The 23530-nt window shown below is 38.3% G+C and overlaps 1 protein-coding gene across 1 annotated transcript in view; it reads left to right on the top strand.

Annotated features, from left to right (window-relative positions):
* ZBBX (zinc finger B-box domain containing) overlaps positions 1 to 20822 on the top strand; it is a 78834-nt gene extending 58012 nt beyond the window's left edge. The window contains exons 15-19 of the mRNA XM_040988375.1: positions 2093 to 2243; positions 6740 to 6853; positions 12857 to 13114; positions 18967 to 19105; positions 20556 to 20822. Coding sequence (XP_040844309.1) covers positions 2093 to 2243; positions 6740 to 6853; positions 12857 to 13114; positions 18967 to 19105; positions 20556 to 20643 — 750 coding nt within the window. The 3' untranslated portion in view covers positions 20644 to 20822. The remainder of the gene's footprint in view (positions 1 to 2092; positions 2244 to 6739; positions 6854 to 12856; positions 13115 to 18966; positions 19106 to 20555) is intronic.
* The last annotated feature ends 2708 nt before the right edge of the window (positions 20823 to 23530 follow it).

Below are 23530 nucleotides of genomic sequence, written 5' to 3'. Positions count from 1 at the left end.
TAATGCGAAGTTTCGGGGTTTCAAAGGAGTCTTCAATAGACCAATGGCCCCTAACTTGCATGTTATCATTTTTAATAAACAACATTTAACATATTCCAAGATGATTTTATCTGAGGGCAAAAATAATGCATATTTACAGAAAATTGTTTGCCACTTTCAATAGGCTTTAAACTGAAGAGACAAGATTCTCGTTGAGCAGCTTTTTCACCAGCCTCCGACATGAGTGAAGGTGTTGGGTCATAGTTGGGAAGAATTTAAAAGGCTCCACAACCAGTGGTGGCCTCCAGGGACCCACCAATAAGGAAGTTTTTCTAAAGCATCATTGTTAGGGCGAGCGAGGGAGATCCTGCTGGCTACCAGTGCAGGATGTTAGGCGGAGTCTTTGTTGCAACAAGTGGCAACAACTGCTATTGCCTTTTAGTACTCAGGGAACGATCCCCTCCATTGCCAAGGCCAAAGTCAGGGTTTTTTAAGTTCCTAGGGATATCTTACAATCAGGGATTATTTTTTATCAAGCTATCCTATCAGCAGATCACATTCTTTTTGGCACGTGATACAAATCATCCAACTAACTTAGGAGGTGCTCGGTAAAAATTATCCAATCAGCTTAAGTTCAAACCACTTTTTAAACCAATCAGCTAGCAAGCAGAAGTAGATAGCTGTGGTTAGCTGTGCTTGCACTAAGTTAGGAAATCAACGTGAGGTCACATCTGCCCAGTGCTGTGGGGTGCTGTCTCCCAGCTGTTCCCCACCACACCCTCAGAAGAATTAGAACTTCACAGTTCTTAGATTGAATCCTTCTAGAATACTTAGGTCACTGGATCTACTTTCTTCCTAGCCCTTATGAGTAGATTTTTTTATTCTCCTTCTACCACAGTAGAATTCATTCCACCAGCGGAAGTTTTTTTGTTTGTTTGTTTTGTTTTGTTTTACATTTAGATCTATTTTGCTGCAGTAGCAAACTTGTGTTTCTGGAAGCTGCGTCAGTTTTCAACAGTGCTGTGTGCTGGCATCCGAGTGTAGTTAGGCCACTTAGTTTCCGCTTTTGATTTCAGGAATTGAGTGTTTCATTAAGAACAACTACCTAGTACCTGGTAGGTAATTGGGAAGAATATGGCTCCAGTTCCTTGATTCTGAAAGCGTCAACATGTACCTTGGTGAATTTGGATAAAATCAAAACAAGCTATTGCCACCATTTTCTCATATGTTAAGCCTGCCTTTTAAAGCAGATTTACAAGTACAGAATCCAAATATGAGCTCCATTAGACCTAAAGGAATTCAGTGGTTGATTGTTACCTGGGAAAAGCAGGGAAGCCACCTGGAAGCAGTGAAGCTGGACTTGTCTTTGAATGATAGTCTCCACTGAGTAATCACTAGATTTTATATTTTCTCATGTGATTTATAAATTCATATAGACCTATAGCACGGTGCTTTGCATTGTTTAATTCATTGGATCTTACTGTATTGAGATATAAAGTATATTTATTAAGAATTGTTAGTACCAGTAGCCGCTTGGATTGTATTATAATCCTACCTACTTCTGTTACTTTTGAATTCCTTAAGATTCTTCTGTACGTTTGTGGTGTATATGTATGGGTTAATATCAGTTCTACTCTATTCTAGAATAAGAACATATTTAAGAATTTGAGAATGAGGGTTTACATTAATGGTTAAGATGCTTGTGTTCTATGTCACAATACCGGTGTTGTGGCGAATGGAATGAATGACATCAAGATGCAGGCAGGATAATGTATATTCCAACATAACTGATGAGCCGAAGACACTAAGGGAAGAAAATAGGTAAAGGAGAGAAGGGAAAGCTAAATCGTATTTTTATGAACTTCTATCACCATTTGATTTAAGACAACTTTCAGTTAATTGTGGTTTATATATATATATATATATATATATATACGCACACATATATGTATATCTATATATATATGCTATTTTGTCCTTACTATTAGAACCTAAAGTTGAAGAAGGCAGCATTCATACCGGGTAGTCTATAGATATTTGATGAGAGATTGTAATTTCTTGTTTTGATGAGGTAGAAAATAAACTTAATTTTGTTGAATATTTTGTTTCCTAGCAGTTAAAAGAAATAGCCCTCAGAAGTAAGCCTGTAATTCAAAAATATCAAGGACTTGAGCGATTCTTTATTTTTGGTACAAATGAAAAAGTCAACTCACCTTCTTGTAGCTTATCATGCACCTGTTCCACACACAGGAATACATTTGCAGGTAATCAGAAATGATCAGTGGACCTAACACATTTCTAACTCATTTTCTTTTAAAACAGTTCTGATCTTCTGAAATACTGGAGAAGTTAGTTCAATAAAAGTAGTAATTTCTTTCTTGCCCAGCTTAAATTGTTGATCTTGTATGTGCTGACATATGTGAGGTATTCAAAACATTCATGGAAAAGGTGTATCATGAGCACATTATGAATGCATTTCAAATTTTTTGTGTCCTAAATAAACCTATGCTTCAACTCCATTTTCCATGAACTTTCTGAAATATTCTCTTGCATTCATATTTAAGGCTATTAGTATAATGTGAAAAAATTATTATAATGAAACTGGGGAAAGCGTATTTGTAAGTCTTGGAAGTGTTGCCCTTATTGAATTATAAAATAGTAGAAACAGTTCTGTCATGTTGTCCTAGTAAAAATATAATGATTCCTTAAAATCTAATCTCAAAATCTCAGTGCTGGTGAAATTTCTGAGAAATCTGATATCTGTGCTTTTGAAAAGCAAAGCAGCAGACAGGAAGATGGAGAGACAGAGACAGACAGACATTGATTTCACCTGCTGGTTACCTGATTGCCTATAGTAGCCAGGGTTGTGCCAGTTTAAACTTAGCAGCCAGACATAACACCGATCTCCCAGGCTGGTGGCCAATCACTTGAGCCATCCGCACCTGCTACCCTGTGTAATCTGAAGCTGAGTTCAAACTGGGCTGTATGATATAGAATGTGAATATGTCAAACTGTATCTTCACTGCTTTGACAGACCTCATTATCCTTAACCATTCCTAAAAGGTGTAGTTTAATAATATTAAAATCATTTACCATATTGTGTCCACCACTACCATTCTTCCATGGAACTCTACATCTTCAATAATAAAATTCTATTTTCAGAAAAGTGTAATTCACCGTTCCCCTTCCTCCAACCCCACATTTTGTTTGTATGATTTTGATTACTTCATAAGAACAGAATCATATTGTTTTTGGGTTCATGTGTATTTGTATGTGTGTAACTCATTTAGTTTACTTTCTGCAATGGCTCCAAGTTTCATTCATGTTGCATCATGTGTCAGAATATCTTTCTATAAAACACACACACACACACTAAAGCATTAGCAAAAGTGAACATAGACAGTCTGAAGTATTGTCTGCCTAGCTTCTCTCGTGTACCCATCAATTACTCTTAGGAGCACAGTTTGAAATGTCATTGCTCAAATGGAAATAGGATTTGTTTGTTTTTAGAATTTCTTTTTCAGAATGAAATGTGGTATTATATACCGCCAATGTGGTGGTATAGCACACACATCCTCCATCTGCTATCACTGGTATCCCATATGGACATCAGTTGGCGTCCCAGTGCTCCATTTCTATTCCAGCTCTTTTTATGCCCTGGGAGAGCAGTGGATGATGGCTCAAGTTCTTGGGCCGCAGCAAACTCATGGAAAATCTCAGAGAAACTCCTGTCTCTGAACTTCAGATCAGTTCGTCTCTGGTTATTACAGTGATTTGGGGAGTGAACCAGTTGTTGGGAGATTTCTCTCTGTATCTGCTTTTCTCTCTGTAAAATCTGCCTTTCCAAGAAAAGATAAACCTTTAAAAAATACAAAATCCCTTCTTTATTAACATTGAATTACAAATGGAGGCTGAGTTTAGATTTATTTGTGCTCTCCATGAAAATACTGTGGCTTAGCAATGACAAAAGTTCCATCCTTTTTAAGGCGAATTAGTATATTTGAATTAGTATAGTTCTGCATATGCTTTGAGTCGTCTAGCAGTATGTCTCTGAAAAAACTATCGTATCCCTACCGAGTAGATCTAGGCATCTTGTAAAAATCATTTGATTATCATATAGGGAAGTAGAGACATTCCAGTATGTATTCACTCCAGAATAAAAAGGATGACTCCCAATGAAATTGTTAAATGTACCTTGACAATAGGATACTAGACAATTCATTATTGTCCATGCCTACAATGCTGTGATACACTAAATAACAGAACTTTGGACTTGTGTCTGTTGTTGAAGGATTATTCTATTGCAGTAATTTTAGGAAAATCTCTGTAGTGGAGAATAAAAATATGGAGGGGAAATCCCTGTGCCTCTGGAATGTTGTGACAAAAAAATACTAGGAACAAGATTTTCTAAGAGTGTTGTCCTAGTCGGAAATATTTTAAACCAGAAAAATGCTCTTTTCCAAGTGCAAATGACTTCTTCATTAAGTTATGATGTTTCTGTGAGAATGTCAACATGATAAATGAAACATTTTTTGCTATGCAAGCTTATAAGTCACATGTTTAAGTAAATCATACATTTATGTATTGTGGAAACACAAAATAGTTACTGTATGGGCCAATAAACCTGAGTGGTTTTTTTTTTATAATTATTACAATTGGACTTTCTTTCTCAATTTCTTTTTCATGTTCTTTTTAATTGTTGGTATGTAGAAATATGAGTTTTGCTTACTGAGTTTAGTTTTTTATTTTTTCTTTTTAAATTATTTTGCTTGGACGCTTTAAGGACAGAACCAGGGTGAGTCAGAGAGAGAAAGAGTAAGAGAGAGGGAGAGAGGGACAAAAGGGACAGAGGGACGAATGGAGAGAGAGAGAGAGAAAGAAAGAGAGAGAGAGAGAATCTTCCATGTGCTGGTTGACACCCTAGTTGGCTGTAACAGTCAGAGGTGGACTGATCCGAGGCCAGGAGCCAGGAGCTTTTTCTGGGTCTCCCACGTGGGTGCAGGGTTCCAAGGCTTTGGGCCATCCTCAGCTGCTTTCCCAGGCCTTGAGCAGGGAGCTGGATGGGAAGTGGCACAGCTGGGATATAAACTTGTGTCTCAATGGGATGCCAGCTCTGCTCTTGAGGAGTAGCTTGCTAAACTACCATGCCAACCTCATGTTTAGCATTTTTTTTTTTGGTAAACAGAGATCATATTATTTGCTAATGAAGATATTTTTATTTATCCTATAATCTGCATGATTATTTTATTTTGTCTAAATACTTAAGCTTCTAAGTGTTCTATAAAAGTGGCGAAAGCATGCTTTTTTGCCTTGTTCTAGATCTAAGAGGAAAAGCTTTTGCTTTTTCACTATCAGTTGGAGTGTTCTCTGTGGGTTTCTATAGAGATTTTATTGTGTGGAAATAATTCCCTTCTATTCTTTATTTGTTGAATATTCTTTTTAAGAGTATTTAATTTTGTCAAATGTCTTCTCTGCATCAACCGAGGCATTTCTATATTGTTTTCCTATATTATATTAATTATACTGTTGGATTTTCTTATGTCGAATTACTGTTGTATTTTTGCAATATGTTATGCTTGGTCATGGTGCATAGCACTCAACATGCTGTTGAATTTTGTCTGCTCAGGTATTGTTAAAAACTTTTACTTCACTGCTCATTAAGCATACTAATTAGTTGGTCCTTTTTCTGTACTGTTTTGCTCACTTTTGGTATTGGAACAGTTTTGTTTTTCAGAATTTAGAAAAGTTTGAGGAGAACTGATGTGGATTCTTTTACTAGTAAATCCTAAAATATGGGCAAGTCTGTGATTTTTGATTCTTGATTCAAGCTGCTTGATAGTTATACTTCTCATGAGTCTTCTGAAAGTTTCTAGAGAATGACATGAGTTTCCAAAACTTTTGACCAAAATAAATTTATTTTTTCTTGCATTTATCCACAAGCTTTTCAAAGGGCATTGGTATACTCAAGTTTTGATTGCTTCGTGACTTGGTTGCTCCTTTTAAAATTTAAGTCATTGTGTTATTTATATTCTTCAATAACCTATTGTTTCTGAGTCGTTTGTTCACGTGTGATTATTCTTGCATAATCCAGGGGGGTGAGGTGGAGTTGCATGAGGCACAGTTGTTAAAGCATCCCATTCCATGTTAGAGTTCTGAGCCTGGGTCTCAGCTCCGCTTGGCTTCTCACACTGTTCCCAGGGGAGATGGCCTCTGATGCTCAGTTAGGTGCTAGTGCCCATGTGGAACATCATCCCATGTTAGAGTTCGGAGCCTGGGTCTCAGCTCCACTTGCCTTCGCACACTGTTCCCCAGGGGAGATGGTCGCTGATGCTCAGTTAGGTGCTAGTGCCCATGTGGAACATCTGGATTGATTGCTGGCTCCTGGATTGCATCTGGCTCTACTCTAGCATTTGGAGAATGAATAAGGTGATGAAAGATCGGTCTCTCTCTCCATCTGTGTCTCCAAATGTTTCAAACACAAAATAAAATAGAAAATGATTATATCTTATACTGCATTGCTATCTATTGTCTGAATTATTTCTTCCTATTATAAGTGTATTATTTTTATAATTGACAGTTTAGTTTTTATTTTCAGCAATCTTAATTTATTTGCTTTTAGTTTATTTTTATGAAATTTACTGTTTCATAATGTATGTGCATATATATAGTATTGTTAAGGATAATGTTCAGTAATACAATGAACATATCAGGCCCCTTTTACTGCATGTTATATTATTTCACTTTTCTTTTTAATTGCCAGGGGACAAAGAGTGGATCCCAAGTCACAGCTTAAGTACACAGGCTGATCATGCAGTTTCCTTGGATGTTCTTCAGACTGTCCAGAAGCTATCAACTGGAAGACGACAAAACACAGGTAAGACTGGCTTCAAGGTGGCAATGCCACATGGATGGCTCAGGTTATTTACATTTTAGACCTTAACAGCTTAATTAAACATCTGAAAATTTCTTTTTAATGGTACATTTTCAGACCTAAGCATTTAAGCTAAGTATGTTGGAGTTTTTTTTTTTTTTCCCAAAACGAAAATTTCGGAACTACAAATAATCTCATTATCCTAGGAATATTTGAATTATTTCTCCAGGGAATTCTATGTGTAAAATGCAGTTCAGGATAAGCATATTTTAAACAATCCTTATGAAGTCTTAACTTGTGTTTTACCCTCATTGTCTATATCACATTTTCTACACTTTTCCACTTGGTTCATAGCATTATGAATCATATCCATCTGCAAATGATTGAGTTAGGTCAAGTTTGCTGCTTGTAGCTGAGTTGTAATGGTTGGATTCCAACCCTGATGCTGTGTGTGGCTGCTCTGGAATCTTGGTTTGTATTCATTAGTTCTATTCAATGGCTATCGTAGAATAACTCTTTTGATATGGTGAAAGTCCATTATCATACTTGTTGAATGCGTGTGTTCAGGACAAATACCGGCATTAAGATAACTAATATTAAGTCACTGTTCATTAAAAATATGTTCTTTGTGCTAGATTTCATATGAAGTAACAGTTGTTAATAAATTGTGGCGTGTGTAAAGTATGTTCTCACTGTACTAGACCCTAGCAATAAAGCAATGCCTACATCATGATCTCGGGTCCTGGGAGCTCAATGTTTTAGGAGGAATATTGATGAAATATATTGTTTAGCTTTGTTTAGAGGCAATGCATAATTGTCCATATGTATTCCTCTCTGTTGGCTTAGCTTCTGTCTAAAACTCGTCAGTAAGCGTAGATTCTGTTCTAAACATATTTGTTTGAAATCTGTCCGAGGCATTAAAAATAAAGCCTATTAATACACAAACCATTTATGGCTTTTTCCCTGTACCATCCTTAGCTACCTATTTTAATATCAAAGCCTACAGCAGCTTTAAAATTCTCATTGTTTCATTCTAGGGTAATCGGAGGGAAATTTTAAGTTGTTGTATACTGAAGAAATCAAGTTCAGATGTATGCAATGAGGCATCCATTACTAAGATAATATCTTTTTGCATGAGTTGCCAAACACTTTTAAATATTAATTCGGGCGCCTCAATTAAAGCCAGTAATATTTTGCAGACACATTGTTGGGACCTGCTTTTGACCCTGGGATTGAGATGATCTCTTTCCACACCCGAGTGCTTGGCTTTGATTATGAGCTCAGGAGTCTGACTTGGGCTTCCTGGATGTACAGGTGCTAAGAAGCCGTAGACAATGGCCCAGACGCCAGGGTCATGGCCGTCCTCTTGGGGACACCTCCACTGCATTCCAGACTCTCAGCTTCAGCATAGCATTTGGCTAGTGATCCATCAGATTAATGTTCCCCCTGTGAGACAGGCTTACACTTTCCTTGTGTCTCTTGAATAAAAAATGTTAACACAACAAACATTTGTTAGATCATCCACCTTAGTCGAGGGACTATGGGATGAAATAAAACTTTCTCTTACACCCTGGTATACAGGTTCTCAGGGGTTCATATGTCATCTGGGAAAACTGGCAATGTATTTTCTGAATCTCTGTTTCAGAGGTTCTTTTCATTAAGGCTAGGGAAAGACTTAAGAGTTTGCATTCATTTTATTAACAACTTTGTGTTGTGCTTGTCTAGTCTAGAAATTTTATGTATTTTATAAAAATCATATTTTGGGAAAAACAATGCATATACTTAAGCATGTAAGCTATACCATTTATAAGTTTTATAATATACTTTTGGTGGTTGATAAGTAATTAGCAATTATGCTCACTATTATTTATGACAGTGGAGGTTCGTTCATATATATATTTTGTTAAGAACAGAAATAATGACTTTGTCATTGAAAATACAGATGCATGAAAGATCTGAGAAGCCATGTGAATTTCAGTTGAAACTTTAAAAAATAATAACTTCTCAAGGGAACTGTTAGACAAATAAAATATCCTTAAAATAAAATTTTGCTGACTGTAACTAGACATTTTGAACTGATACCATGATATTAATAAACTTCCATCTTATAATATTTTCAAACTTACAAGAAAAGAAGAAACATGGCAGCTAGGGCATATTTGTGTATTTATCATCAAGTCCATTGATTCTCTCTCCACTGCTCAAACAGCTTTGCCCCTGTGACCTCATCTTCGACTGTCAGTCAATGGCAGTGTAATCAAACAATGACTAATTCCATGGCAGTCATCTCGGCTGTCACTCACATCTCACTCATGCCAAGTTCTGAAGATTTCTGCCCCCAAGTGAAGCCCACACCGAAGCACTTTCATTTTTTCCTGTTCTAGATGAATCCAGGCATCTGGTTTCATAGGTCCTGTTTCCTGCACCACATTCACACACCTATAGTTATTTTCTGTCCAATTATATTACCAATATTTATATTCATAACATTACTCATGCTGAAATTAAGGAAGTGACTGATATTTTAAATAATTTTATGTCATTTCTTCAGTGCAAAGCATCCCCAGACATCCCAAATGTACTGGAAGTATACGGCATTAACTGTGTTGGCTTCCTGTGTGTCTCAACAGCACCATGTTCCATACAACTCCACTGGCTTTTGCTTTTTCTCGAGGAGGCCAGGTTCTTACTCACCTCCTAGCTTTAGGATTTGCTTTTCTCTCAGCCAGTGTACAGTGCAACCCACCTTCCCACCATCACAGTCTGATTTGAATGGTTGTTTTTCCCTGGTACTCAGTGCCAGTTCAGATGCTACCTCCTCAGAGAGGCCCTCTGAGATCATGTGATCTGTGCTACCCTCTGTTATATCGTTTTGGTCTTTCTCATAGAACCTATTGTGATCTGACATGCTAATGCTCCCTACCACACGTTGTTGGAAAGAACAAGGGCCAGCTGGTCCTCTTCACTGATCTGTCTTTAGTGATACAACAGGGCCTGGCAAGTTATAAATGCTCAATCCAAATTTCTAAAGGTGTGAATTAGGTATGTGTGTGACTTTGGAGTTTAACTGGAAGATAAGGGCCAAGTATCATTCATTTAAGAAGTATTTATTGTTAATATGAAATGGAAGAGAGCGAGTGAACACAGTGCCTGCCATTCGCTGGTCATTCCTCAACGCCTGCAATAGGTTGTTACTGGACCGAGGTTGAAGACCAGTCTCTCACCTGAGTGGTGGGAATCCCTGGCTCCCCAAGCCATTACTGCTGCCTGTTAAATCCCAAATTAGCACAAAGCTGAAGTCGAAATGACGCTAGAAGTGAAAAGCAGACCCTCCGTGGGGAAGCGGGTATCCTGCTTGGCATGTCAGCTGCTAGGCTGATTTCTGACTTCTTATCCACTTAGGAATTCTTATATGATCCCTAACAATTTTATTTTATAGTCAAATCAGGTTAACTATTAATTTACATATTTCAATGTTGGAGGAGATTTTTATGCCACCTATTTCTCAGGTACGCTATGAAATACCATCTCAGGCCCCAAGACGGTTTCTAATTCAGTGTGATGAGACGATTAGTTTCTTAGTTACCCATTCCAGCATTCTTTCCACTAAACAATGCGGCTAAATAAAATGTCCATATGTGTTTTGAGAACTCTTAGAAAATAAATTTCTATTTTCTAACATATAATTCCCAGCTTCTTTCGTTGTCGGGGGTGGGAAGTAGGAGAAGGCTGGAAGCCAATGGCAGTAATGATTTACATTCTTTATTAGGATTAAATTATTGGGTCCTTGAATAAGGAATGTTACTATTTGTTATAAAAATTATATTCAAAGACAAATTGTTTAAAATTGTTTCAACAAATTACAGTGTTAAATCTAGAATAGCAATAATTATCAGCATGTTGAATATTATTCAGTGAAGTGATTCATATTTTTATATCATTAAGAGCATTTTTTGTTCATTAATGTAAGCCAAAAATACATTACATTTTATCTTCTCCATGTTTGTCATACTTTAATTAGTAATCATAGAGCAAATATTCTGTAGCTAACACCCAGCAAAATTTATTATATTTAGAGTACAGCTGTGAGCAGTTTTAATAATTTCCTGAGATTACATTGCTAGTGATGGCACACTTTACTCCCAAAATAATTTCTTTTAATGATAATCTTCACATTTAGCTTTTTAAAAACATCATGGCATGATCCTCTCAATTGTGGCCTGTTTCACGCGTGCCACTTTTAATATTGTGTCAAATCTCCACCTTAGGAATAAAAACACTGGCCTTTTACACGCACCTCTGCTGACCCATATGAATAAAATTAAGGGATAATTTAAAGTTTGCTCTATCTACTTCTCTGTTTTTTGTTAGTTTAAATTTCACTTTGAAAGAGTTTTCCGATAAGAAGGTTTGTCTTTTTGTTATATGCGCAGCATAACTCTGACCCATCTTCTGGGCATTTTTTTTTCCTTCAATTGGGATGAATTAATTTTAAATATTGTGGCAACTAGATGCTGCTATAAAAGTTGAGCAAGTGTTTGCGCTTTCCTTAATTTACTGAAAGACATCTACACCATTTAAATTGTTCTTGCTTCACATTTTCTATGTTGGCAGGAGTCCCGACCTTACTAATAATGCCTTCCTTTGCTTATGTTATTTAAATAAGATTGCTAAGTGTGTTTGCATTTTGTTGTGACTGAGAACCTCTAGGGATACAAATATGGGAGGATATTTCTTAAATGTCTAGAAATTTTGTCCACAGAGTGAGTTACCGTGATGCTCAAAGATGGGCTGATCCTGCTGTTCTTCCCACCAGTGCTTCATCATACAGCAATTGGTGTGATTATATACGAAATATTGATTCTCTGCCTGGCGTAGACAGAAGCAGAAATCGGAGTCATCAACGTAACTCTGGCGTTTCATGTATCTTTAACACCTAGATGCACTTTCCTAGGTTATTTATCTTCAGAAATGTCTCTGGCCACAAAATGGACACAAAGATCAGAATTTCATTTTAGCAAAAATTACTCTAAAAATTGTTTCTGAAATGTTCATTGATATTGTTACCCCGTTGGACTCAGCTTTTTAATTGCTGAGATGATCACGTAGTGCTCCTAGGTTCTTCTTAGGGTGTTAGCTATATTTAGAACAGATTTCAAGCTTATGAGCCATTGGATGTTGAATACGCTGTGACTGCTTGCTGTCACTGCTTTCATTTTACATTCTTCTGAGTAAATAGTGATACAGTGGCACGCGGTGTGTGTTTGGTTATATCATGATTGGGGCTGTAATGACTATACCTTAAAGAGTCCACTGTTTTACACTGACAAGTTGTGTTAAGGGAATGCAATGTTGCTAGTCAAATTATTTCTGTTTAGTGCATTTATCCAAATAAGAGAATTGTTCAGGACATTTAAAAATTAACCATGGTGGAATTTTAAAACCTGAGCTATGAAAATTCATTTGGCTTTTATTAAACAATCTTCTTTGAGAAATATCAAAATGAATCCAAGTTGTGTTTTTATGAAACTTGGAGTATTTTTTTTCTCTCTTAGAAAACCCACCTACCTCAAAGAACCAACTGAGTCAATTTTTGAGTTAGATCTGTGCTCCTGAATTTGTGCCCTGAACAGACTTGATCGCACATTCACACAGTCATTACACACTAGCATGTTTGTTCTGTCTTCAAATTGTAAAATATAAGAATAACTTACATAGGTATATCATTGATATTATGCCTTGGTGAATATTAATTTCTTTTTCTGAATATAGAAAATTAAAGAATAATTACAAGGAGAATTCTTTATAACAAAGGTAGAGTGATTGGAGATGAACAAACTGTGGCCAGCTAGAGTAGATGATAATCAAAAGTTGATTTTCTCATAAACTCTGTTGGATGAACCTTAAATATTCTATGTGTAGGGGGCTGGTATTTTGAATCATTACTCATTCAGAATTTAAAGAAAAAAAAACAGTTGATTTAGAAAATTTCGCTTCTTGTTTTAGCCCAGAAATCACAGAGACCTTCAACTGCAAATTTGCCACTTTCCAATTCTGTTAAAAGAGGCTCCAGATGCCTTTCCTCGTCTCCCTTTCAATCAAGAAGAGCAGCTGCTCAGTCACAATCTACAACTGCATCTGAAGTTTCAGAAATTGAAGATCTGGATAATGCTGACCAGAATGAGCCTTTCTCGGATGACACTGCTGATCAACAAACTATAGCAAGTTTGGAAAAAGAATTAAATGTGCTGAGGAATCTGGCAGGTAATGTTGTGGTTTTTTTTACACTGAAGATGATCTGTCCTCTACCTCTTTGTTCATAACCCATACTATGAGAGCAAGAAAAACGGAAAAAAAAGTTATTTTTGCTTTTTTTAAATGAAAGATTTATTTATTTTTCTTTGAAATGCAGAGTTACAGAGAAAGATGGAGAGAGGGTTTCCCTGAAGTGCTGCAGTGAGCAGGGCTGAGCTGATCCAAACCTAGAAGCCAGGAGCTCTTGCAGGTCTCCCACTTGGGTGCAGGGTCCCAAGGACTTGTAATGCCCTCCACTGCTTTCCCAGGCCTTGCATAAGAGGAAAGCTGAGTTGGGAGTGGAGCTGGCAGGGCACAGACTGCAGCCCCATGGAATGTTGGCATCACATGTCGGAGGGTTAGCCAGATGCACCATCACGGTGGTTCCACATTTGCCTTTTTAAATCATCAACTACTGAGCTGTTTTCTTGGGTATTCACTGTTAATACTTCAAAAATAAGTTTAGAAAATGGTGACATGCAGAAGTGCTTTCTCTTCATCCACAGTCAAATTGTGGCAAAGAGACTTTGATCTGCACAGAAAAAAAAAAAATTCTCATTTCTCCTTGACCATTAACGGCTTAATCTTTCAATCAATGCTACTGTCCAACTCACTTGTTACATCATTTAAATCAAGTCTTTTCAAGCTTGGATGTGGGCCCAGATTCCTAGGGGATTCTTGAGAATACATTCTGATTCAGCAGGCCTGTGGTGTCGTTAGAATCTCCTTCCAACACGTACTCAGGCAGCAACACTTTAACCTCTTAGAAAAGCACAGTTTGAGGAGAAGGCACATTGCATCTTCTATTTTAAACCTTAGTAACTATAACCTAGTAAACATGTGTGATCCTAGAAAAGTCTGGGTCAACAATAGACCGTAAATGGGACGTAGTCTTATGTCTTATGAAGTTACCCACACAAACCCTATTCTTTTTAATTTGTAAAATTAATGATTGGAGAAGTTATAAACACTATTACTCTTTACAATAAATGAAGTGACTACTTATCCTAGCACTTTAAACACTTGAACCCTCCCTTGGAGTGACTGTATTGCCCAGGGCTCTGTCCTGGCTCTGCTTCCCAGTGTGGACTCTGAATGGTGGTGATGACGGCTGATGCATGGACTCATGCTGCTCTCATAGATGCCCTGGGGTGTTCCAGTGGCAGTGATGACAGCTTAAGCCCCGTGTTCTTGCCACGCTCATGGACGACTAGAAATGTTTCTAGCCTATACTGGCCACTGCGGACATTTGGGAGGTGAATCAACCAATGGAACTTGTTTCTCTCTGCCCTCCAGAATCCATAAAAAAAATGAATCAAAAAAGCTTTACAGTATTTCAGCCTGCATCTTCCAGAATGAAGAACATTTTGTTATGTACCCAATGATCAGAATGGTGAATCTTAACATTGACCTAATATTCTCTAACCACAAAGGCTTTTTGTTTTGGATACATGACCTCATCCAAAAACCGTGACTATTTACTCATATTTCAATGCATGACACTTTGAGATTTGTTGGCATAATTGAGATTTATTTTAAAAAAATGTTTACAGAAAGAATGAGGGGCAGAAAGATCTTCTATCAACTGGTTCACTCCTCAAATGGTCGTAATGGCCAGACTGAGCAACCTGGGGCCAAGAGGCAGGAGCTTCTTCTAGGTCTCTGGCGTGGCTCAGGGTCCCAAGGACTTAGACCATCCTCAGGTTGTAAACAGCTAGATGGGAAGTAGAACAGCTATGACATGAACCTGCACCCACAGGGAGAAGGTTAGCTAAGGAGCCAATGTGCTGGCTCTAGTTTTCATTTCTTTAGAGAATTTTCTTGCATTCTGCTCTGTGTTTCCCTAGAGATTGTCTTCCTCCTCCTCGTCATCGCCATGTTATGGATTCATGGATTTGTGTTGGTTGTAGAGATCGTTGCTGTGATGCGTTGTTACTTGCCCCTGACACCACCTGCTTTCCTGATACAAAGAGCCTTGGTCCTACTTGGAATCCCCTACAGCTATCAGAGGATCTAATAGTGCTTGGAGCTACAGTGTGGCATCTAGGCACTCCTTGTCGTTATCTGTGGGCTAAAAGACCGGGGAATGAGGACAGGAATAGGCAGCTGCATCAGCCTTGTTGAAGGATCCAGCTGACTTGTCTTTTTTTTCTCCTGTATTCTACGGAGTGAGAAACTTCATTTGACCTGCTTTGAGGTATGCTCTGTCTCTATGGGGACACCTGCAGGCTTGCAATTTCGTTGTTTTTGCTAAAACTTTGTGATAGGTGTGTAGGGGCTGTAAAGGAGTTTCAAGTACTTTCTCCTGGCATTCCCTTCACCTGCTTTTCTCCAAACTAATGAAGCATTGGTGCAATTTGTAAGTTATTTTGTTTACTCTCATTGTCTGCTTCTATTTGTGGTGTTCTGTGCATCAGGCGGGCAGCTGGGTTGACAGAAATTGCATCAAGCCATGCCTCGGTGTCTCTTGCCTGTGTGTTCGGTTGACCTTTGTCAGGGCTTGTCATGTGACTGTAAGAACCTTCTGTTCGATTCCTTTTACAGTGTTATAATTTTGTTCTTATCTACTTTGCTAGGGAATTCAAGAGAAAATATTGTAATATGTATTTACCTGTGTAAATCCCAGAGGCAGACCTCACATTTAAAGGCCATTTTTTGTGATAAGGCATATCAACTCTGACTTTGATCAGAAAGTTCAGTATCGAGTTCTGGCTTCTATTCTCTCCTTTTGAATTCTTGTTTAATCAGAAGAAAACAGACTTCCTCCGTTTTCACAAGTGCAACTTTTGCATGTGAAGGCAGGGGCTGAATGGCCTATGAATGAGTCCTTGGGGTTTTCTGAAGATCTGGCTTTTCTTTCACCCAATTTACGCAGGAAAGTTTCCTTTGTCTTAGGAAGATTAACTTCGGGTGAGTCCATGTCTTTCAGTGAGAACTTACCTGGAGTTCTGAGTAAGGAGAAGCAGTGAAGTGACAGGTGCTCTAGGGACATAAAGCTCCAGTCTGGAAATCCCTTGATTGCATACAGCCATGCTTTGTGTAGCATCAATGTGCAGGAACATGCCACCTGCTTTTCATTTTCCTCATGCAGACTGGAGAGATTCTTCCCGGGTTTCTTGTAGCTCAGTCACACAACATGCCCCCTGTGCAATTGTAGATGTGCTCACAGACCAATGCAAGCTGCGTTTCTGTGAGCAGAACTGTTCTGGTGTGTTTCTGTTAGTTCTAGGAGACATGAACTTCCTCCTCCTAAACCCTTTGAAAAACAGCTTAGTCAAGGAGCTCAGAGAATAAAAGACAGACAAAAGTTATATTGAGCAAACTGTTTCTCTTTTGGTTAGGATTGTTATGGGCGGTATCAGAAAACCATTTCAGCATTAGCTGGTTCGGGCAGAGGGATGTGTGGGTGTGTAGGTGTGCATACAGCTTCCCCATGAACCAGGAGAAGGCGACAGCGAAGCAAGGTGGCTGAGAACCAGGCTTCAGGAGCAGTGTGTCAAGACGTCCTATTGATGTTCTAATGGTTTTTTTTAAAGATTTGTTTTTTTCATTATAAGCACAGATTTACACAGAGAAAGAGATAGAGAAAGGGCTTCCACCCAATGGTTCACTCCCCAAGCAGTCACAATGGCCAGAGCTGAGCTAATCCGAAGCCAGGAGCCAAGAGCCAGGAGCCAGAAGCTTCTTCTGGGTCTCCCACATGAGTACAGGGTCTCAAGGCTTTGGGTCATCCTCTCCCAAGACCAAAGCAGGGAGCAGGAAGGGAAGAGGGACATTTAGGGTATGAACCGGCACCCATATGGGATCCTGGTGCTTATCAGGCAACGGCCTTAGCTGCTAGGCTACCGTGATGGGTCCTGGTGATCTAATGATTTGTAAGTTACCTTTAGGTTTCATCTTCTCTGAATATGTTCTGTTATATTAATTAGCTGGAACTCAAATGTCTTAGCAGAGACTTAATGACTTAAAGACGAGACTTAAAAATGACTTAAGAGAGACCTTCAGTTGGAATTTTTTGGAGTTTAATGTTGCTACTGAAGTTTAGAACAATGTGAATTAAAAATGCTAAAGTGTTTGATTTTCCATGTAAATATTCCCTTTCCTTAGCATGTATAAAGATCCTGGCATGCCTGACTTTTATCTTGTAGAAAACGAGATGAAAGAAAGCTTAACAGGAGTTAAGCTTTAGGCTAGAGTTAGGTTCTGTAACAGTGGTTTCCGATGTTGGCAAGATAACAGAGCTCAGACCTATTTCCAGCTCCAGCAGTGATGGTTCTTTGGTGTTAGCAGGTGTCAGTTCTCTACGGGGCACCCCAACCCTACCTTCCTATCTCTAAGTAGTGAGGACAGGGTTAGCTAGGGTGTTGCAAACACCTTAGCTTGAGAATATTTTCTTCTCTTCGAAGTTAAATGTGCAGTTATCTCAAGTTTAAACATGAAGCGATAAGGCTGTCCCGAGTGTTTCAGAAACGGAAGAGCAGCAGCCTCATCCTAATCCCAGGGAATTCATCTGGGACACTGAGCTCAAGAAGTTTTGGGATGGTTTCATGTTAGGATTTTGCAAATATGTGGAGGTCTTTCTTTCAAGAGTGTACATTAAATGCAGCCATCACACCTTGCCCAGAAACTTCAACTTGATTAATAACAAAAGAGAAAACATGAAGAAAAGGGGAAATGAAATGTTTTATTGATTTAGAATAAATATAGCTGCATTGATGTTAGTGCCTTGTAACTTAGGGAGAGTTTACTTGGCTGTTTCACGAGCAGGGAGAAAGAAAATGCTATCTAGCAATCCTGACAGTTTAAAAAGTTTCAACAGTACAATTTAATGCATACATTTAAGAACAATGGGAAGGCATTGTGGCCTTCGTAATGTGGTAATAGGTGCTTAATTCTTATTTGAGTGGGTGGGATGGATGAGAGAGAGAGAAAGAAAGGAAGAAGAAAGGAAGGAAGAAAAAGAGTGAAGAAATAGAGATCTGTCATCCGGCTCATTTCCCACACCCCTATGATAGCTGTAGGGTTGATGGAAGCCAGGAGCCCAAACCTAATTCTGGTTTCCCATGTGGCTGGCAGGAACTCAGCGACTTGGGCAACCATCACTGCCTCGCAAGGCCTGAGTCAGCTGGCAGAAAGCTGTGGTCAGTGTTCAGGGCCATGTTTAGAATGCAGCTTCACTGAGAAGTGCTTTGGCATTTTAGTTGCTGTGCTGAATATCCACCTCAGTAATATTTATTTTTGTACTTGAATTTTTTCATTAGTTTATATGTATAGCACGTTTGACTAAAGAATTCCTTTATTTAATTTGGGTTATTTGTCCACACCTAGCCTGAAAAATGCACAGGCCTTGGGAAAAGCAGGGATATTTAAGGATGTTCCTCTTTGAAAATAAAAAAAAAATTTTTTTTAAACTTCCAACAAAGTAAGGACGCCACAAAAAGAGAGCAGCTCTGCTTACCTTTTGCTTGGACTCGAGCGATAAAGCCATGCCAGAGAGATGCTCTGAATGATATGGAAGGTGCTGACATGCAGGCCAGTACAGGGGCTTCTTCAAAGAGGTTCACCTGACTGACTTTCTGTGATGTCCCACGACACTTTCAGCAGTGTGATGTATACTTAAAGATGAGTGTGACTGTGGCAACACGCTCTCCAACGCCCTCACCTGGACTCTGCCAGCAGGCATAGAATGGAAAGCTGCGGAGCTATCTGAAGTCTGGCCTTCACTGGTTGTGGTTTGTTCTTGCACCAAGTGCTACGGATTTGTGTCTCAAACTTGTGTCTCAAACGTATGTGTTGACAATGCATGAAACTAAATGTTTCAGATCCTTCAGAAGAACATTACAACGTAGCCTCAGAAGGGTTGCCAGCTTCCAACATCCCTTCATTGACTCCAAGTCGGACTTCCGGGGGTCTCCTTGCTTCCTCACTGGAGAGGGCGCCCTGTGGAGTTGAGCAACTAAGGTGAGTTAAGTCTGTCCTTTCTGTGTAAATACATTACAGAGTAGATTCTGGTGATGCCCAACTAGTTATCTTTACTACATAAAGAGTTGTTGACCTTCCTTGTGTGTTTTATGTTGCTATTTTTCCGTGAATTTTTTGGGTCCTTTGTTGACCTATTATGAGGATTTAGAAAGAGTTATGAAGTTATTATTTCAGTATGAACAAATAGTTCTTTGCTGCCTAACATGTATCATAAAAATGTCAAGGCATTTGTAATTTAATAATCCTTCAGTATTTCTCTTACAATGAAAAGCAGTCACCTAAAATTTCATTATTTTGCTTTAAAAAAAGCTTTTCTGTTGTATATAATTTTGGAACATAATAGAATTTTTTCCTGAAATGCTCTAGATTATTAATGCTATTATTTGTGTCATTTTATTATTTCCCACATTTGTAATAACTAGGATGATGTTAAGTTTGTGAAGAATGGTTTTTATCCTAACGGAAGTTTCAGAAAAGTAGACTGCTATAAAATTATTATTGACATGAGGCTTTTTTTTTTCCAGTAAGTAGGAATAAATGCTAAATAGTAGCTCCTTGTATTGTAAATCCCTTTGACTGGTTGAAGTATAAAATAGCAGCAACATGAAATAAAGTTTGTCACTGTCTTTCTGAAGGAAGAATTCATTTAAATAAGTCACATACTGTTACTGCCATAACTTTATATTCTCTTTTCTTGACTACTAAAAATATTATCATAGATCTGGGTTGATTTGTGATCGGGTTTAACCTGTGTTGGGCATTAAAAATGATCCTTAGGATCATTTAAATTATTTAGTATTTTAAATTATTTTAAATTATTTAGTGGTATATACAGGCTAGAAATCTAGATGAAGCAGGATCCCAAAGTTGACATAACATAGACTATTTCAAAGTTCCTCACATTACCTCTGTAGGGCCAGGACTTCTGCTAATCCATCCCAAAATAAAATGTAACAAAATAAAATAAAAAACAACTGGAGTCATTAATTTTGGCATTGGCATATCTTGACTGGGACTCACATAGTCTTAATTCATTGTATACAAAAGAGGTGATTTATATGGCTGTTTATTCATTGGGATCCTATTAAACAGCCAACGTCATGATGAATGTTCTTAATGGTGACCCCGAGGCTCTGCAAGATCCTGAAATGCCTTCTGAATCATCTGTGAAAGGCACAATGTGAGCCCATAAAATCTGTGCTCCCTGGTTCCACTGTGGCAGTATTTCTTGGGAGAATGAAAAGAATTTCTTATTAAAACGAGACTTACTATATTGGGTACATTGAACACTATGGTTCCGGCCTGACACATGCCTTTCACATCTCCCTGCCTCCATCAACTTCCACATATATAGTATTGATCAGAAGACAAATGAAGAGTTGAAACCTGGTTATGTATATAGTATATTGATTCTTGAATATATTCCTAGCTCTTCTGGAAATTATACTGAAATTCCGTGTACACTGTCACTTTCTGAGAGCAGTACGGATGAGGAAGAAGAGTTCCTTGATAAGTAACAAGTCATCGTACTACCGTGGTTGAAGAATACTTCATGATGCTTTGTCCTTTTCTCTTCTGTGTCCAGAGTACAGCATACAACAGAGAAAAATGAAACTACTAATTACTCGTATGGGTGCTGGATATTTTGATTATTGATGTATCGAGGCTTACAAAGAAATAAATGTTAGTGAAATTACAAGGTTAACAGATTTTTCTTCCACACTACAAATTATAGGTCCAGTACTAATCCAAATTGTAGGTCATATTAATAAAATTTGATGAATTGTAAGAGTAGTTATAGTGATGTAGTCCGTAATTGAAATCTTTTTTTCTGTTAGAGTGTTGGCATTTACAGAAGCTCTAGTAGCTTCAAAAGTAAATGCAAGTAGAAAAAAAAAACCTAAAATATGAAAAAAAAAGTAAATGCAAGTAGGAAAATGACCCCAAATAAGATGTACTGGACATTTGTCATCCTGTGCTGTAGAGCACAGAGAAGATCATACAGATCATACTGTGGTAAAGCCAGTACAATGGCGAATCTTGGGTGTTATCTTTGCTGGTCTTTTGTAGTGATAGTGTTTATTTTCTCTCTTCCATCTGGTGGTTGACTCCGCAAGAGCCCATAAGGGGGTCTTAGCTCATCTGAAGCCAGGAGCCAGGAGCTTCCTCCAGGTCTTCCACATGGATGCAGGGGCTAAAGGACTTGAGCCATCCTTCCAGTCCATAAGCAGGAAACTGGATCTGAAATGGGGCAGCAGAGACACAATCTAGTGCTCTGTGATGTTGGCGTTGCTGATAGATAATTAGCTTGTTGAGCCACTGGGCGGGTGGGTCCCTGCCTTGTAGACCTTTTACCTTTTTAGAGATTCACTATTGTGTGTGTCCATTTCTTAAGTGCCCCATCCTTATCATCTCCCATTTACTCAAGTGTGTGTGTTGCTCTTCAAAGTCTTCAATATGGTCAGTTGGAAGGATTGACAGTGAAATGCAATGACACACTTTTTGAAATGTTTACTTGTGTTGTCTAGTCGTGGTTTCTCAGATGGGTGTTCAAAGGCTTATGTAATCACAAGATTCAAGGATTTTAGAAATGTGAAAAAGTAAAATAAAAAATGGAGGGGTTAGCTTTGTGGTTACTTTGTGCCAGTTTAGAACAATTATTTCCCTGAAGCTTGTTGACTTATCAGCAAAAAAAAAAAAAAAATCACTGAGCATTGGCTGCTTGGCCTTAAAATGACTGTGCCTTTGATTCATGCTCTCACGTCCTCTGCTTCTGGGAGTGACCCCTACTAAAAGATTGACAATTGTCTAGTATAAATTTGTGTTTGATACTTTTACCAGTTCATCAATAAATTGTACTGGAACTCACACATGTTATTCAGTGACTGGATGGAGAAAGACCATAAAGATATCAATATTGTTTCTATATAATTTAATATCAAGATGGCCTTTATTGAATTGATTAATGTGAGTGGACAATAAGCAATCAAGACAGTCATATTATCAGAATAAAATGTTGCAGTGGAAATAAATGTGTTTAAAGAGTGTGGCTCATTGATCATTACTCTGCTTTTAACACTTCTGCCACTGTCCACTGGAAACATATTGAGTTCTCCTTGCATCTTCATCATTTGTGTCAAAAATGTTTTTGGAAACTTTTTCTGAGGTTGATGGCTTTCTGAATTTTAGTATCTGTAGTTGAAAATGGTAAGTTAGGCCTGGCACAATGGCTTGGTGGCTAAATCCTCACTCTACAAGCACTGAGATCCCTTTTGGGTGTCAATGTGTGTCCAAGCTATTCCACTTTCCACCCAGCTCCCTGTTTGTGGCCTGGGAAAGCAGTTGAGGACAGCCCAAAGCCTTGGGACCCTGCACCTGTGTGGGAGACCAGGAAAAAGTTCCTGGCTCCTGGCTTTCAAGCCAAGCTGTGGCCATCATGGCCGCTTGGAGAGTAAACCTGTGAACGGAAGATTTTTCTGTCTTTCCTTCTCTCTGTAAATCTGATCTGCCATTCCAATAAAAATAAGTGTTTTAAAAACAATGCTCTTTGGTTAACATAGGAAATGATACAATGGCATCTTTTTTTTAATGTATCTGCTCCATTGTCAGTTTTCTTCAGTGCCTACTATCTTTGGCTTTAGGACACCATTTTTGCTTTGTCATTGTTCCTTTGGGTATGATTCATGGAATTAGAGTGCTTTTCTCAAGGTTAAAAGGACATGTCTTATTTTTGTTGGGACAACATTGATCCACTGCTATTCCTTTGTGTATTCAAGTATATTTTGAGTCCTATGAACTAGCTCAGGGGAGTTTAATGATGCCGTTAGCTTTTACAATATAGTATATTTGAAATGAATATTACATTGATGCATCAATGGCCAAAACCTAAGAAGCATGCCATTAATTTTGTCATTTGATGTCCGGTAGGACACTGAAACATGAGAATCCCTCTTGGCAAAGCAGAGCATAGACCCCCTTCTGCCTCTGTTTGCTTCCCGAAACCACACATTTATAAAAGTTCCTTAATTCCATTGCCATTAGTCTAATGAGGAAATAAGAGCTCAATAAGATTAGAGCCTTTGCCCAAAGCTGCATCATTGTTTTCTCTCATTTGGAAGCTGGAGCTTAAAATTGCGGTTGAAAGCACACACCTAATTCTCTGGGTGGAACTAAGAATGCTACAGACGTTCCAGAAAAACTCCAGCCCTTACTGATGCTGGAGTTAGTAAAGTGTGCCTCCAGGAAGTATGGGATGAATGACCTAATAGTTGCACGTTAAGCATGTTGGGAGTTGGTAGACAATACACACACTTAGCTCGTGCTATTATGGCCGCAAAAGATTCTTTACTTTTAAAGCTCTGTACAGAACATGGAAGAAGCAAATTAGTATTACATTTCGATAGT

Source organism: Ochotona curzoniae, unplaced genomic scaffold, assembly GCF_017591425.1.
Source record: "Ochotona curzoniae isolate NIBS_2020 unplaced genomic scaffold, NIBS_Ocur_1.0 contig_4843, whole genome shotgun sequence".
Taxonomy (NCBI): domain Eukaryota; kingdom Metazoa; phylum Chordata; class Mammalia; order Lagomorpha; family Ochotonidae; genus Ochotona; species Ochotona curzoniae.
This window is presented reverse-complemented; position numbering and strand designations above follow the sequence as displayed.